Consider the following 13911-nt stretch of genomic DNA (forward strand, 5'->3'; position numbering starts at 1 on the left):
TTCCTGCGCGAAATGAAGGAGGGAATCGTTGTTGGATGCCTGCTCAAGGTTGTCGCAATGGCGAGCGATGACGAGGGATTCACGCTCAGCGTGACGAGCAAGCTCAGGGAGTTTACGGCGCTCGGATACCCCTCACACGTGCTTAATGGGGCTATCGGGCGCGCGTTTGCCCGGACAAGAGACGAGCGGCTCCTTCGGGCCAGACTATGTTCACAACGGTGGGAGGCCAACCTCTAGCCATGTGAACCAAAAAGAAAAATATATTCTCAAAGCCAGTCAGAGCACCGTCCAAAGGCGGGTGCTGTCGACTAAGGGACAATCTTGTCTGTCGGCAGCCGAACTTGTGATGGGACACCCTCGGAATCCAACTGCGTACTACTTGGCTAGCACGCTATTGGCATACCGACGGCTAAGGCCGAAATCGGTTCACACCTGCTCTTGCAGGTGTGAACACAAAGGATTCGCTGTATCTACTCAACTGCTCCGCTTACACTTACCTGTGAAGTGTGAACAGCGGATTTTGAATCAGCGTTCTCCTTGAACGATATCGGTGTCGAAACACCGCTCTGACAGCGCTCACAGCTGTGCCCAGGCCCATCAGTAGTAAGCCTGAGCCGTCCCAGACCGCACTTACCTTGGGTCTGCAAGCTCACACCGGCTCGTGACGGCACGCAGAGGGCTCGAGATTGTCTCCGGTGGACCCCATCCGAGGCGATTGCGAGGGCATTCCGGAGGTCATTATCGGCGCCACCGACCGTGATATGTCTCGTCCCGCAGCCCTCATGCATTAAGTGCATGCATGCAGTCATAATATGTAGGCCTTGTCTCCCGAAGTCTTGAGCAATAGCCGCAAACAACGCTTCGTGGCACTTGCATCGCGACAAGGTCACACGCGGACGCTCCAGCCTCTCAGCGCACCACCTCGCCTTCTCTGTCGTCCTCCTGGCCCAGGCCCATCAGTAGCACACCTGAGCCGTCCCAGACCGCACTTACCTTGGGTCTGCAAGCTCACACCGGCTCGTGATGCCACGGAGAGGGCTCGAGATTGTCTCCGGTGGAGACCCCATCCGAGGCGATTGCGAGGGCTTTCCGGAGGCCATCCGGCGCCACCGACCGTGAAATGTCCCGACCCGCAGACCTCATGCACCAGGCTCATGGATGCAGTCATAATATGTAGGCCTTGTCTCCCGAAGTCTTGAGCAATAGCCGCAAAAGGTGCTTTTTGGCAGTTCATCGCGACACGTCCAGGTGCCGACGAAGCGGCTTCCCAGCTCACCACCTCGCCTTCTCTGTCGCTCTCCTGGCCCAGGCCCATCAGCATCAAGTCTGAGCTCTCCCAAACCGTCCTTATTTTGGGTGATGAAGCCCACTCTGGCTCATACCACGGCTCTTACGGCCTCATACACGCCCGTTTCACCCACAGACACCGCCGGCACGCACTCCCACTTCACACATGCTCAAGCACAACCCCACCAAAGCACAGCCCTGCTCAGAATGGGCAAGGGCCACCACTTGGTGACCCAGGTAGCCTCTGGCTCGCCACTGCACTCGGCTCCTCTGCAGCTGTCTCGGGCTCTCCCCACGACAGCAGTCAGCACCCCGACGGCAAGCTTTGACGCCCGTGTGGTGGGCCTGCTGTGTCCACAGCCGCCCCTCACATGCAGCTCGTACCATGACTCGACACTGGGCCCTCTCATCCCGGTAGTGGCGGCGTGTGTGAAGGATGCGCGGCCGAGCCGCTGGCTGGCGCCACTTGAACGTCCGAGAGCAGCCTCCAGGAGGCGGAATGGGTCGCGGTGCATGTCGCCATCGGCCTCCGGGGGTGGGCCCGGGGCCAGGCCACTCTCGGCGCCCGAAATACCCGGCGCAGAGCCCGGCATTGGGGCCGCGCGCGGCGCTGACACAACCCGTACGACGTACGGGTTTGAGGGCGCCCGCCCAAGAGCCGAAATAGGCCTTTAAAAAAGTCCGGCGCGCCGCACTGCTCTGACCCCTCTCGCCACTGCTCGCCACTGTCGCCTCGGTTGCCGAGGCTGCCGCGCACCCGCGCGCCCGCGTCGCTGCGCGACTACGAACTGCACCAGCTGGGCTCGAACCAACGACCAAAACGTCCCCGACCCGATCGCTGCACCAACTAGGCCACGCCCCAGGCTCGATTTGCAATGCGCACGATACTGGCCGCTCATAAACCACTACTCATTTGCCGAGGCCACGCGGCGCCCCCCCACAGCCAGCCTACCCTCCTATCGCGCCACTCGACGCCCCGCGGCCGCCTCTCGCCTACCGCGCTGCCCTCGCCGGCCACCGCACCGCCCGCGCCCCAGCCTAACCAGCTTTGTGCTCCAGCCTAAAGCTCTGTGCTCCACACCAGCCTAACCAGCCCATGTGCCCCAGCCTAACCAGCAGCCTAACCAGCTCTGTGTGCTCCAGCCCAACCAGCTCTGTGCCCCAGCCTAACAAGCTCTCCAGCCTAACCAGTGCTCCAGTAACCAGCTCTGTGCTCCAGCTAACCAGCTCTGCATCTCGCAACACACACATGACAGGGACAGACCAGGCGCAGGAAAAGGGAGCGGGGCCCGAATCCAAGGGACCACCGCGTCGGGCGGAGGAGCTGTGAACTCAGGACCAGTAGGAAGGCTGCTGGCTCCTGACTCATCCCCCAAATCCCCCACCCCTGTGGCCTGAAACCTTACCATTCCACCACCTCACACACACCCCTCCCCTAGGGCTAAGCAGTACTTCAGGCGAGACGTCGACCACTCCTCGGGAATAGTTCTGTCAGTGGCTGCACTAAGACGCCCACAGATGGCGCGCGGCGCGGGCGGATGACTAGGGGAGAAAAAGCGGAGATCGGCCTAGCTCGCTGGGAGACGTGCGCAACCTAGAGTTGGGAATAGGGGAGAAGTGTCAGTGTGAGGGGAGGGCGTACGCCGGCGTTTTTCGCGTAGAGCTGTTTAACGTTGGGAGCTGAACAGTGTTGCTAGTGTTAACAGTAACAACAGAACAACAGTGGGGCTCCCCAACAACAGTAGCTAACGTTAGGCCGGCTGAACAACAATAAGGAAGGCCTGGCAGTGACCCACGACGACCTCCAGCGTCCAGTGCGGGTAATACCCGAAAATACCCGGGAAAACCCAGGTGTTTTCGGGTTTCACCCGGGCTTTTTGCCGTTTTCCGCTTGCTGGCCGCTGAACACGAACAGGAACAACAGTAACAAACAGTAACAGCATGGGCTGGGGTGAACACTTGAACAACGTTAAGGATTTCAGCCAACACTAGCGCAACTGTTAGGCCCAAAGGTAATGTTAAACAACTCTATTTTGTTTTTTGTCTTTGAAAACTGAACAGTTTTTTTTTACTGTTAACACCTGCAAAACTGTTCAGCTCTTAACGTTAGGCAACCCTACCGGCGGCCGCGTCGATCTCTCTCCTCGAGTCTCCCTCACGATCACCCGTCATCCTAGTCTAGAGCCCTCAGCTTTTATTATTACATCTCTCTCGATCAGAGCTCCTCGTGCAGAGCATCGTCTCGAATTAGGTCGGCGACAAGCCGACGCAGGCCTGGCGAGCGCTGCAACGGCTCACGCAAGGCGGCTGGTTCGAGTCGGCAGCTCGAACAGAGCAGAGGGACGTGCCTCGACGCGTCGGCGGGACAGGACACGTGCTGGCCGTCGATGAAGAGCGCGTGGTGGCCGTCCGCACGCTCAATGAACGCGAAGATCGCCGTCTCGCCGTGCCGCAGCGCTGGTGCGTCCGGTGCGCCGCACGCGATCGCCGCCACCACCCCGTCCGGGCCGTCCAGCCCCCCGTCGCACGGCAGCTCGCCTGCGACAACAGCCCCCAACTCTTCCGACGCACCCCCCTCTTCCACGGCCTCGACGCCGGGCGGCGCAGCGGCAGCCCATGTGGCCGAGAGCGCCCTGACCGCCTCGCTCCGCATCCCGGGCGCGCGCCGCCTCGGCTGCGTGAGGACGCCGCCGAGCCACGCCTCGAAGCTCCGCTCGTCGTGGAGCGCCGCCTCGAGCGCAGCCGCGACGGTCTGTCGAGCGTGCGCCACAGACTCCGGGCTGATGCGCCCGCGGCGCTCGGTTGATGGCGGGGTGGCCTCATCGCCGGCCCAGAGCGCATCCGAGGCGAGCGAGGCCGCAGAGTGCTCGACGAAGGAGCGCACAAGCTCAGCGTCGGTCGGCGCGCGGAAGCCGATGGAGTAGGAGAGGCACTGCTCGTCGGTCGAAGTGCCGCAGTGCGCGTAGCGGGGCGGCAGGTAGAGCGCGTCTCCAGGCTGCAGCGTGCTCGCCTGGTCGGACGAGAAGTCCGCGAGGACCCGCACGTCGAGTCCGGCGTGCAGCCTCTCCGCTGCTGCATCGCGTGGGCGCGCCTCGATCTCCCAGCGCCGCTCCCCAAGGCCCTGGAGCAAGAAGACGTCATAGTTGTCGATGTGCGCGCCAATCGAGCCTCCCGGCGGCGCGTAGGAGACCATCACGTCGTCGAGCCGCCAGCGCGGCAGAAAGTCAAAGAGCTCACGCAGCTCCTCCACCTCGGGCGCAAACTTCTCCGCCTCGTTGACAAGCAAGGTCCACTTGCCACCCTCACGCGCGCGCGCCTCGAGGGCGGCGCGACTAAAGGGACCATGAGTGAGCACCCAGCCCTTGTCCTCCTCGACGAGGCGGGAGGCGGCATCGGCGGCGCACGCCAGCTCGAGGAGGTCGCGAGGGGCGAACGGACAGCAGCGTCGCGTCTCATCCGCGTCGAGGAGGCGACGGATGAGGACCGGAGCCTTGCCCCAGAACGTCGACAGGAAGCGCTCGCGGGAGGCGGCGCCGAAGCCAGCGAGTTCGGGTATGGCGCGCCGCGGTACGCTTCCCACGCAGCAGATCGCGGCGAAGGCCAGGCTCATCTCTTGGTGGCGAGATGTGCTTTATCCGGTGGCCGCAGGGACGGCACAGGCGGCGGCATGGCCATTTGTGTATGCGCCGCGGATTTTCTTTTTTTATGCTAGGAGGGACTTCATGAAGTCACTTAGTGACTTCTCGAAGTCACTCGCCCCGCGCGCGCACAGTACGTGCTCTCGCGGCCGGCCCGTGCACCGTGCGAGCCCCGCGGACTCGGCCCCAGTCGGGCCGCGATGGGAGAGGCTCCTAGAGCAGCCTGGGCGGGGTTCAAACGGCTTTGGAGCACTTGGGGCACTTGGATGTTTTCTCCTTCCCCGACGAACTTGCGATTGCGGTCCTCGTACTGAGGGAGGGTGTAGAGGATGTAGAGTGTAGAGCGCTGTAGAGCTGTAGAGATGTAGAGCGCTCTGGAGCGCTGTAGAGCTGTAGAGCTCTACATCCGCCGCGGGACGAGGCGGGTGCGTTGTAGAGCGATGTAGAGCGCGATTTTGTTGTAGAGTTTGTTGTAGAGGCTCTACAGCCAAACCGCCGGGAAGGCAGTGACTCAAAGAGGTCGAACCGCACTAATGGGGTGTCTCCGAGCTTACTGGAGCTCTGGTGGACGGCCCTGACTATCGCTGACACACAGAGAGTCACTCTGACGGCACACCAACACCCTATAACTGCGTCATCACCAGCCTGCCATGCGTCGCCGGTGCCGCATTCGTCGCAGTGCTTCTTTAGCAGGCGGTGGACTGTCGGCTGCGAGGACGGTCGCATTTGCGCGAGGCGAAGCGAGCATTCAGACGCGTTGCATGCGCCATGACTCGCGCCAGCGCGTGCGGGAGCTCCTGGCTGAGCGTTGAGTCCAGGCGAGTTGCGCTGGCCACGATCGCTACGCCGAGCCGAGCTGACGCGCCGAGGCGCCGGCCAGTCGCAGCCGTGAGGCATGCCACAGCAGCAGAGGCACCTCCTACCCATTGGGCGGGCAGACAGAAGGCCAGGGCAGCACTGGCAAGTGCAACGCGCCTCATGTCGGAGAGCGACCGTGCCTCGTTCGCCGCTTATGATGTAGAGTTTGTTGTAGAGATTTCACGTTGTAGAGCGCCTCTACATCGCTCTACAACGCACCCGCCTCGTCCCGCGGCGGATGTAGAGCTCTACAGCTCTACAGCGCTCTACAGCGCTCTCCAGCGCTCTACATCTCTACAGCTCTACAGCGCTCTACACTCTACATCCTCTACTCTCTACACCCTCCCTCAGTCCTCGTACGAAGAGGCGCACACGGCCTGCCTCCGCACCGCTACGCGATGACACTCAAGCGCCGCAGTCCCGGCGACATGCAGGCACCCAATGCTGTGCCGGAGGCTGACTGGTCGAGACGGTCGACCTCGTCGTGGCTCTCCCGCGCGCCGCCGCTTCTCGTGTGGACAGCTGGTTCGGCTCGGACGCAGTGGACAAGAGGACCACCACATTCGCTGGCACACCGCGGCCGACGCTGTCTGCGCTCCCACGCAAGCGCCGGTATCCAAATCGAATGCATGCGTTACTGCGCTTACTGCGCGCCGCCGCCTACCTCAGACTCTCAATACCAATGCGCACGCTCCGGCACTGACTACATTGGTCTGCGCGAATTCGATGCGCCGTGCGACGTTTGAGGCGGACAGCCCTAGGCGGCGCGGCGCCTGTGCTCGTGTTTAGTGTGCTCGTGTTCAAGCAAGAAGCATCAGTGCAGGTACATGCGGTCCTACCACTGCACACAGTGCTTCCCGGACCCGAGCCAGGTTGGCTATGCGATCAGCCCGGTCGGGACCAAAGCTGGCGACCCTCACCGGCCCTGCTTTGCCAAGCACCTGCTCGAAGAGGAGCCGTCGCATCGGGCGCAGCAGCGCATCCCGCCGCGACGCGGCGATCGACCATCGCCGTACCGGCGACCTGAGCCTGCGCCTGCGCCGGGCCGCCGCCGGCGGCGGCGCCGGCCGCCGCGGCGCCGGCAGCCGCAGTGCCCCGTGCGCGCCGCCGCATCATCTAGAGGTGAGACGGGGTGAGTGGCGAGTGTGCGGCGGCCGGAGGGCGCGTCAGACGACCGCAACGGCGGCCCACATGCGGAGTGACTTTTAGAAGTCACCCCGTTTCGGGCGTCTCACCGGCGTACTTGAGGTGCTTCAGACGGACGCAGTGGGCTGTCAGCAAGGTAGGTGAGTGTCTAGGGGTCGTCTCTAGGCTGGTTGGCCTTGATTTGGATCAAAGATGGCCGCCCGCAAGAAACGGTCGCGATGCCTCGTGTGAACGCTGTGAAGAGTGACTTCTCGAAGTCACTCGGTCCTAGGGAGAGACAGCCAGTGCGCGCCAGTCCCGTGCCCAGTGTAATAAATAAATATAAAAAAACGGGCACACCAAACAAGGGGTGGGAGAAGGACAGGGTCCCCACCTGCGCGAGCAGGATCTTGTAAGGACGATCAGGGACACACACAGGGGAACGGGAGCGGGGAGCGCATCGCGACGCGTGCCCAGTGTTGTGCGAGCGAGCTTTTGTAAAATCCTCCGAGAAACCCATCGGGTCGCTCCTCATCGCAAACCCTGTCAGCAGAGTCCTCCTACGGGAATAAAAGAAAGAAAGAAAACAGACAACCCAATGGAGGGAATATATGTAAGAGCCGCGGCTTGAAAATTCTGTGAGTCTATCTGTAAGCGCGGGTTAGCGCGGGTTAGTGCTCACTAACCCGGCGCGGGTCAGCACGGGTCAGAATGGGTTACCATAACCCGGCACTAACCCGGCACTAACCCGGCACTAACCCAGCGCTAACCCATGCGGCTGGGGGGCATACGTCAGCATGGGTTTGTTTGCTCCGGGTTAGGGATGGGTTAGGGCCGGGTTAGTGCAGTGCACCCGCGGGTTAGAGCTGGTTGGCGAGATGAAACGGCTGCGGCGGGCACCCGAGCCGACCTCCGCGATGGAGCCTTGGCTGCAGAAGGCCGTGCATGACAAGGTGCTCATTGAGAAGAGCACCCGCGTGCATGACAAGGCGCAGCCACACTAACCCAGCACGGGTCAGCACGGGTTAGAACGGGTTACCAAACCCGACGCTAACCCGGCACTAACCCGGCACTAACCCGCGCTTACCTCGACTCGCAATTCTCTTGTTCGCCGCGCGAGAGCGCGCCTCATTCATCTCTCGCCTCCGCCGAATGTGGAGCCTAGCTCAGCTCTTCATACTCGCGCTCGAAGCGCAGCTCGCCTGCTCGCTAGTGCTCGGCCCGGTGCCGCGCCTTCCGCTCCGACGCGCAGGTGGCGATAGCTGCACGCTCGCTTCGTTCAGCATGGTGGAGGGCGGTCAGGGCGGCAGCTCAGACAGCTCGGAGGTGCGCAAGTCGGCCATCCTGGCGGAGCTGGCACGCGCCGAGGGAGCGGAGAGCGACGGGGCGCGCCGCGCCGACGACGCTGACGCCGAGGAGGGCGCTGTCTCGCCGCAGGCGTGGGTGCGTGACGAGTGGGCAAGGCTGCGGCGCGGGGAGGGCGAGGTGGCCGAGTTCCTCAAGGAGTTTGTGCCGACCTTCGCCTTCTTCCTCGCCATCCGCATCGCGCTCGTCGAGCCGCGCTACATCCCATCCCTCTCGATGTACCCTCGTTGCTCGGCGCAACACTGCCCGCTCAAAACACACCCGCGACACGATCCTCGTCTCCGCCAAGGTACCCCACGCTCGACATCAACGACCAACTCGCCGTCGAGAAGGTGTCCAAGTGGAACCGGCCTCCCCGGCGTGGCGAGATCGTGGTCTTCGACCCGCCCGACGCCTTTTGGCGCCTGTCGCAGCGGGAGCGCGACCCCAGAAGCTAAATGCAGATCTTTGTATTCCAACCAGCGCTCGAGAGGACACGTTTTCAGCTGTTGTCAGCCGCATTCACAGCTGTATTCGCTGTACTCGTAGCCGCGTGTATGCACGCGGTGCTCCGAGTACGCGGCACGAGACCGTACTCCCGCCCCAATGTTGGTGTACTCACACTTGTAGGAGCGCGACGGCGAGGCGCTCATCAAGCGCGTCGTCGCCGTGGGCGGCGACACAGTCGAGGTGGGCGACACACACTCCGAGACGCCTCCGAGACGCCTCCGAGACGCCTCCGAGACGCCGCCACGGCGCGTGCCGGGCCGCATTGAACGACGCCGCCGCAAGACGAGAACGGCTCCGCCTTGCACGCCCCAGGTGCGCGGCGGCCGGCTCTACGTGAACGGGCAGCTGCAGGACGAGAGCTATGTCAACGAGCGGGCGGCGTACGAGCTGCCGCCGCTGGCGGTGCCACCGGGCAGCGTCTTCGTGCTGGGCGACAACCGCAACCAGTCCTTCGACAGTCACTACTGGGGCTTTCTCCCGCAGCGGAACATCATCGGCCACGCCGTCGTCTCCTACTGGCCTCCTGGCCGGATCAAGGGCCTCGACGGCGTCGCGGAGCGACTCGCGGGGCCGCAGCCTGACCAGGCCAGTGCCCCACTCCTGGAGCGGTGAACCGGGGCCGGTCTCTCCGTCCTTGAGCGCGCGCCCCGCGGCGAGAGGCCTCTCTCGTAGATCTCGACCTTTGTGGTAGCCGGTTTCCTCTACCATCAAGCGCTCACAATAATGAACTGGTCAATACTATCAAGTTGCCACTTGAAAAAGGAGGGTGTAACGCGGCTAACGCGCTCCTGAGAGTGCTGAGTCCACTCTGTTCTCTGTCCACTGTCCTGAACGAAGAAAAATAAAGCGAGATGGCCCGCAACAGCGAACAGCAACAGGGTCGCGCGACTCAGCTCTCAGGGTCGCGACTCGGCTCTCGGGGGGGGTGATAGCACCACCAGCTAAAACACCCCAGCGAGCGTCCCGAGGGGGGAGGCCGCTTACCTTTAGCAGAGAGGGCTAAAGTTGTGTGTACGAGAGCTCGCAATAACTCGCAAGCTTCCGACACGCCACACACGTGGACACAGGACACATGCTCCTACACCGGCGCCAGTGCTACGGGTCGCATTGCCCGTACCTCACCGCGTGCTTGTCGCACCACCGCTTGCGCCAGCGATCGTCTGCGGGAGCGCTGGTCACCTGCGCCCCCTCCGGTGCAAGCACGCCCGAGATCCACGGCACCTTCTCTGGGATGCCGCCCGGCCAGATCTTCTTGTCGACGGCCCACGGCCACACCTCGCGCGGCGAGGCGCGCATCGCCGCTGGGAAGCTGGTGTGCCCCTCGTGCGGGTCCTTGGGCCGCGTAATGTTGGCGTGCTGCTGCTTGAGCCAGCACTCGCCCTGCGTGTGCACGTGGATGTCGAAGGCGAAGCATTGCTTCTCAGGGCAGTACACCCATACATTGCAACCAGGGTTGTTGCCGCACCGCAGCTCGGGCCTTGACGGCCACCAAGCCTTTGCGCTGGAGCCCGGTTTGCCGCACACTCGGTTGTGCGCTTGGCAGGCGGCGCAGCACTCGGCCGCGCTCTGCAAGTGGAAGCCAGGTTTGCCAAGGCCCCAGACAGGTGCTCGCTCGCCCATGTAGTCCGTGTGCAGACGCGCGTGGCACGTTGGATCAGCGACTGCGCCGCTTCGCGTGCTAAGATCGCTTCGTGAGGCCTCCGAAGGAGCCCCAGCCCCTGACGCTTGCGGCTTGCCCTCGTTCGCCGGCGCGCTCACAGGCAGTGGCGACGCGGGAGAGACTGTGGTGGCGGAAGGAATGGCTCGGCTGCTTGGTTCCATGCGAACAATGCGCGGGGCTGAGGATATGGAGGTGAAGGCTAGCAGAGCGAGCCCGAGGAATATGAGAACCGACGCAAGCACCTGCATGTTTTTGGCTGCGCCGAGGGCAGCTCCAAGCCGACAGCGGATGCCAGCAGTGCGGATGCCAAGAACTTGCCCTCGCGACGCCCGCGTCTGCTGGCAAGGACGAATTTCTTTTTCCGCGGATTCTCCGTGGCAAGCCTATCTCGACCTTCCTTCTCTTTTCACGACGCTGGTAAAATTCTCTTTTTCCCTTGGCCCTTCTAGTTTCCCTTCCTTTCTTTCATATTCCACTCGCGCCGCCTACGCCCTTACCCGGGTCGCCGCGCCGCCTTCAGATGCGCCGCACGCGCCGCCCTGCGCCGTCCCTTTGCGAGATGGACGCGCGCGCTCGCTCGCGGGACATTCAACGGCCATGTGCACGCTTCGGCGTCATCGACTCTCATAGTTGGCACTCGTCGTGTGCGCACGCCGCAACGTTGCCCGCGGTGCCAAACTAGGCGACTAGCGAGGCGAGCGCCTCGTCGTCCTTGAGCCGCTTGACGAGCGGGGTGCGGCACAGCGGGTCGCGCCGCCCGGTGACCCCGACCCATCCTGCGGACTTATGCTTCTCGATCTTGCTGCCGCAGCCGGCGCGCAGGCACGGGCAGGTTGAGGTGCACATGGGGCAGACAAAGGCGGCGGCCTCGTTGGCGTGCTCGATGACGCGGTGGACCAGCAGATTGTCGCCTGTGGAGAGACCACAAGCACGTACGGGGCGCGTTCTGCCTCCCGCGAGGCGGGGGGTGGGCGGGAGTCACCGGTTGCCGCGTCGTCGTGGCACTCCTCGTAGATGTTGGTGAGGCAGCGGGAGCACCAGATGAGGGGGCACTGCGAGCAGCCGAGCGGACCCGAGAAGGCGCCGCGCCAGCTCGCCACGCCCTGGGTGCCTAGGGCCCGAGAGGCGGACGTGTCAGGGCGACCATGCTTTTCGCAAGCGCGCGCGCTGCCACGCCCGCACGCGCACAGAGGTGGCACGAGGAGTTGTGCCGCCCCCCGCCGGGCAGGGCAGGCAGCGTCCAGCGCGACTCGGCAACCAAAATCTCTGTGCGAGGGAAGGCCGCGTCGCCGCCCTCCTCGCGGAAGACGCGCCGCTGCCGCTTCTTCCGCGCCGAGCGCTCCACGGCCTCGACGTCCTCCAGCTCGAGGCCGGCCGACAGCCGGTCTGGCGCCGAGCGGCTGCGTGAGGGCTGCACCCGCTGCGGAGGGCCACTCTCGCGCCTGGGCTTGCGGGCCGTCTGGCGCGGTTGGTGGACGCGAGGGCCGATGAGGCGCGGCGAGTCGTCTCCCAGTCCCAGCGCGGCCAGCGCAGCCTTGTTGTCGGCTATGTTCTTCTCGCGCTGGAGCTCGTACTCGCTCAGCCCGGCGCGGGCGGGAGGCATGCTGACCGGGGTGGGAGGCGCGGACGCCGGGGGGGCCTTCGAAGGCTTGACGAACTTGGGATGCACGCGTTGCTCCGTGTCGCCGTCGTCATAGAGGACATCAACCGTGCTGTCGGCGTGGATCTTTGTTGCTTTGCCCGAATACCACTTGGTCCCGACATGCCCACGCGCGGTGGCCTGAAACCGGGCGAGGAGCGGCTCGCCCTCCGACGGCGTCCACCTGGCAGCAGCAGGCATCCCTGATGCCTGTGCCCCGTGCGCCGAAGCACGTGGCTCCCCAATGGCGTCTTCAAATGGGTCTGATACGCTCACAAGAAATCGTCGCGCCAAACTCCCTGTGTGGTGGCGCCGTGCCGTCCTCCCATCCCTCCCTTGGGCTGTCTGTTTTCTTTCTTTCTTTTCAAACTCTCTCTCTCTCTCTCTCTCTCTCTCTCTCTCTCACACACACACACACACACACACACACACACACACACACACACACACACACACACACACACACACACACACACACACACACACACACACACAACACTGGGCACGGGGGAGCTTTGTTGTAAAACTCTCTCTCTCCGGGTGGGTGGGAGAAGCAAGAAGGTCGGGAGAAATGTTGGAGAGAGAGAGAGAGAGAGAGAGAGAGAGAGAGAGAGAGAGAGAGAGAGAGAGAGAGAGAGAGAGAGAGAGAGAGAGAGAGAGAGAGAGAGAGAGAGAGAGAGAGAGAGAGAGATACCCAAACAATTCTAACACTCACACAGTTGTGTTTGTTTTGTTTGCTACCCCGGTGGCCGGTGCCTTTTCGTCTTTCTCCTCAAAAAGCTCGATCGACCATCATTTTATCGCATTGACCATTGTTGTGAACCACGTGGATGGCGTCTTCAAATGCTTGAGAGAGAGAGAGAGAGTTCAAATGCTTAAAAGAACAAGGCAAAGAAATCGTCGGCGCGAGAGGGGAAGGGTGGGGGGAAGATGTTTTCAGCGCTCCCTCTCACAAACACAATAAAGAATGCGGACACCCCTCCGAGCTCCGTAGAATCCCCCTGCGTCAACAGGCAACCAAACGCAGCGCGCGATAAAGCGTGCGGCATCCCTGTGTCTGTCGTGCCGCGTCGTCGCCGGATTGAGGCCTATTGTATGAGGCCTGGACTCGTTTCTCGAAGTTCCGCTCGCAGTCCTACATATACGACACCTAAGAACCAGCAAACAAAAACAAAAAGAACCACCCCCCCACCCCCCAAGATGGGGAGATCTCGCCCATCCTCGCCACCTGGGTTCATGTGCAGGAGATGCCTTCTCGCGGGAGGAGCTCAACACACCTTTACTCTTCGGGAGGGCGTCAAGTTCCACGATGGATCTGACTGGAACTGCGCCGTTGCCAAGCTCAACTTCGACCACGTTCTGTCCCCGACGGTCAAGCAACGCCACGCGTGGCTGGGGACAGAACCGAGCAGCTGCAACAGCGCGGGACAATTTGTCCTCGAGACGAAGAACGCTTTCTACCCTCTTCTTCAGGAGCTCAGCTACATCCGCCCTCTCTCACGTTTGCTGCTGCGACCGCCTTCGCACAGGGCATAGACTCCGATCCCGACACGCACAACTCCTGCAACTCGGGCGATTTCGGGTCCAGGTACGCCTTCATCGAAGACACCGTCACTTGCGCCGGACTCAAGCCGATAGGAACAGGGCCGTTCAAGCTTGCACAGCAGGAAACCAACGCCGACGGAGTCGAGTCGACATCAAAGCCGTCTTCGCCCGCCACGACGACTACTGGGGCGGCGCTCCTGAGATCGAATTCCTGCACATTCGGTACTACGAGACCAGAGCGGCCGCACACTGCTCGGTACCCCCCCTGCACACCTAAGCCCATGGCCGACCCCCCCCCCCCCCCC

The 13911-nt window shown here is 62.8% G+C and overlaps 4 protein-coding genes across 4 annotated transcripts; 2 read left to right on the forward strand and 2 right to left on the reverse strand.

Annotated features, from left to right (window-relative positions):
* Positions 1–3502: 3502 nt before the first annotated feature.
* EMIHUDRAFT_96790 (hypothetical protein) lies at positions 3503–4897 on the reverse strand (the record flags this gene model as incomplete). Its single annotated transcript, XM_005761913.1, has 2 exons — positions 3503–3825; positions 3859–4897. 2 exons carry the CDS (start codon positions 4895–4897, stop codon positions 3503–3505), a joined length of 1362 nt encoding a protein of 453 aa, XP_005761970.1.
* A 3196-nt stretch (positions 4898–8093) lies between these two features.
* Positions 8094–9374, forward strand: EMIHUDRAFT_350660 (hypothetical protein; the record flags this gene model as incomplete). The annotated part of the gene is made up of 5 exons (XM_005761914.1): positions 8094–8491; positions 8563–8679; positions 8802–8805; positions 8883–8942; positions 9075–9374. Exons 1-5 carry the CDS (start codon positions 8193–8195, stop codon positions 9372–9374), a joined length of 780 nt encoding a protein of 259 aa, XP_005761971.1. The 5' UTR covers positions 8094–8192.
* A 95-nt stretch (positions 9375–9469) lies between these two features.
* EMIHUDRAFT_198031 (hypothetical protein) lies at positions 9470–10670 on the reverse strand (the record flags this gene model as incomplete). The annotated part of the gene is made up of 2 exons (XM_005761915.1): positions 9470–9589; positions 9885–10670. The coding sequence occupies 2 exons, from the start codon at positions 10668–10670 to the stop codon at positions 9470–9472; spliced, it is 906 nt and encodes a 301-aa protein (XP_005761972.1).
* Positions 10671–13297: 2627 nt separating this feature from the next.
* EMIHUDRAFT_198033 (hypothetical protein) lies at positions 13298–13883 on the forward strand (the record flags this gene model as incomplete). The annotated part of the gene is made up of 2 exons (XM_005761916.1): positions 13298–13562; positions 13729–13883. The coding sequence occupies 2 exons, from the start codon at positions 13298–13300 to the stop codon at positions 13881–13883; spliced, it is 420 nt and encodes a 139-aa protein (XP_005761973.1).
* Between the last annotated feature and the right edge of the window lie 28 nt (positions 13884–13911).

The sequence above is a fragment of the Emiliania huxleyi genome (genome assembly GCF_000372725.1).
Source record: "Emiliania huxleyi CCMP1516 unplaced genomic scaffold EMIHUscaffold_7, whole genome shotgun sequence".
In the NCBI taxonomy this organism is placed as follows: Eukaryota; Haptophyta; order Isochrysidales; family Noelaerhabdaceae; genus Emiliania; species Emiliania huxleyi.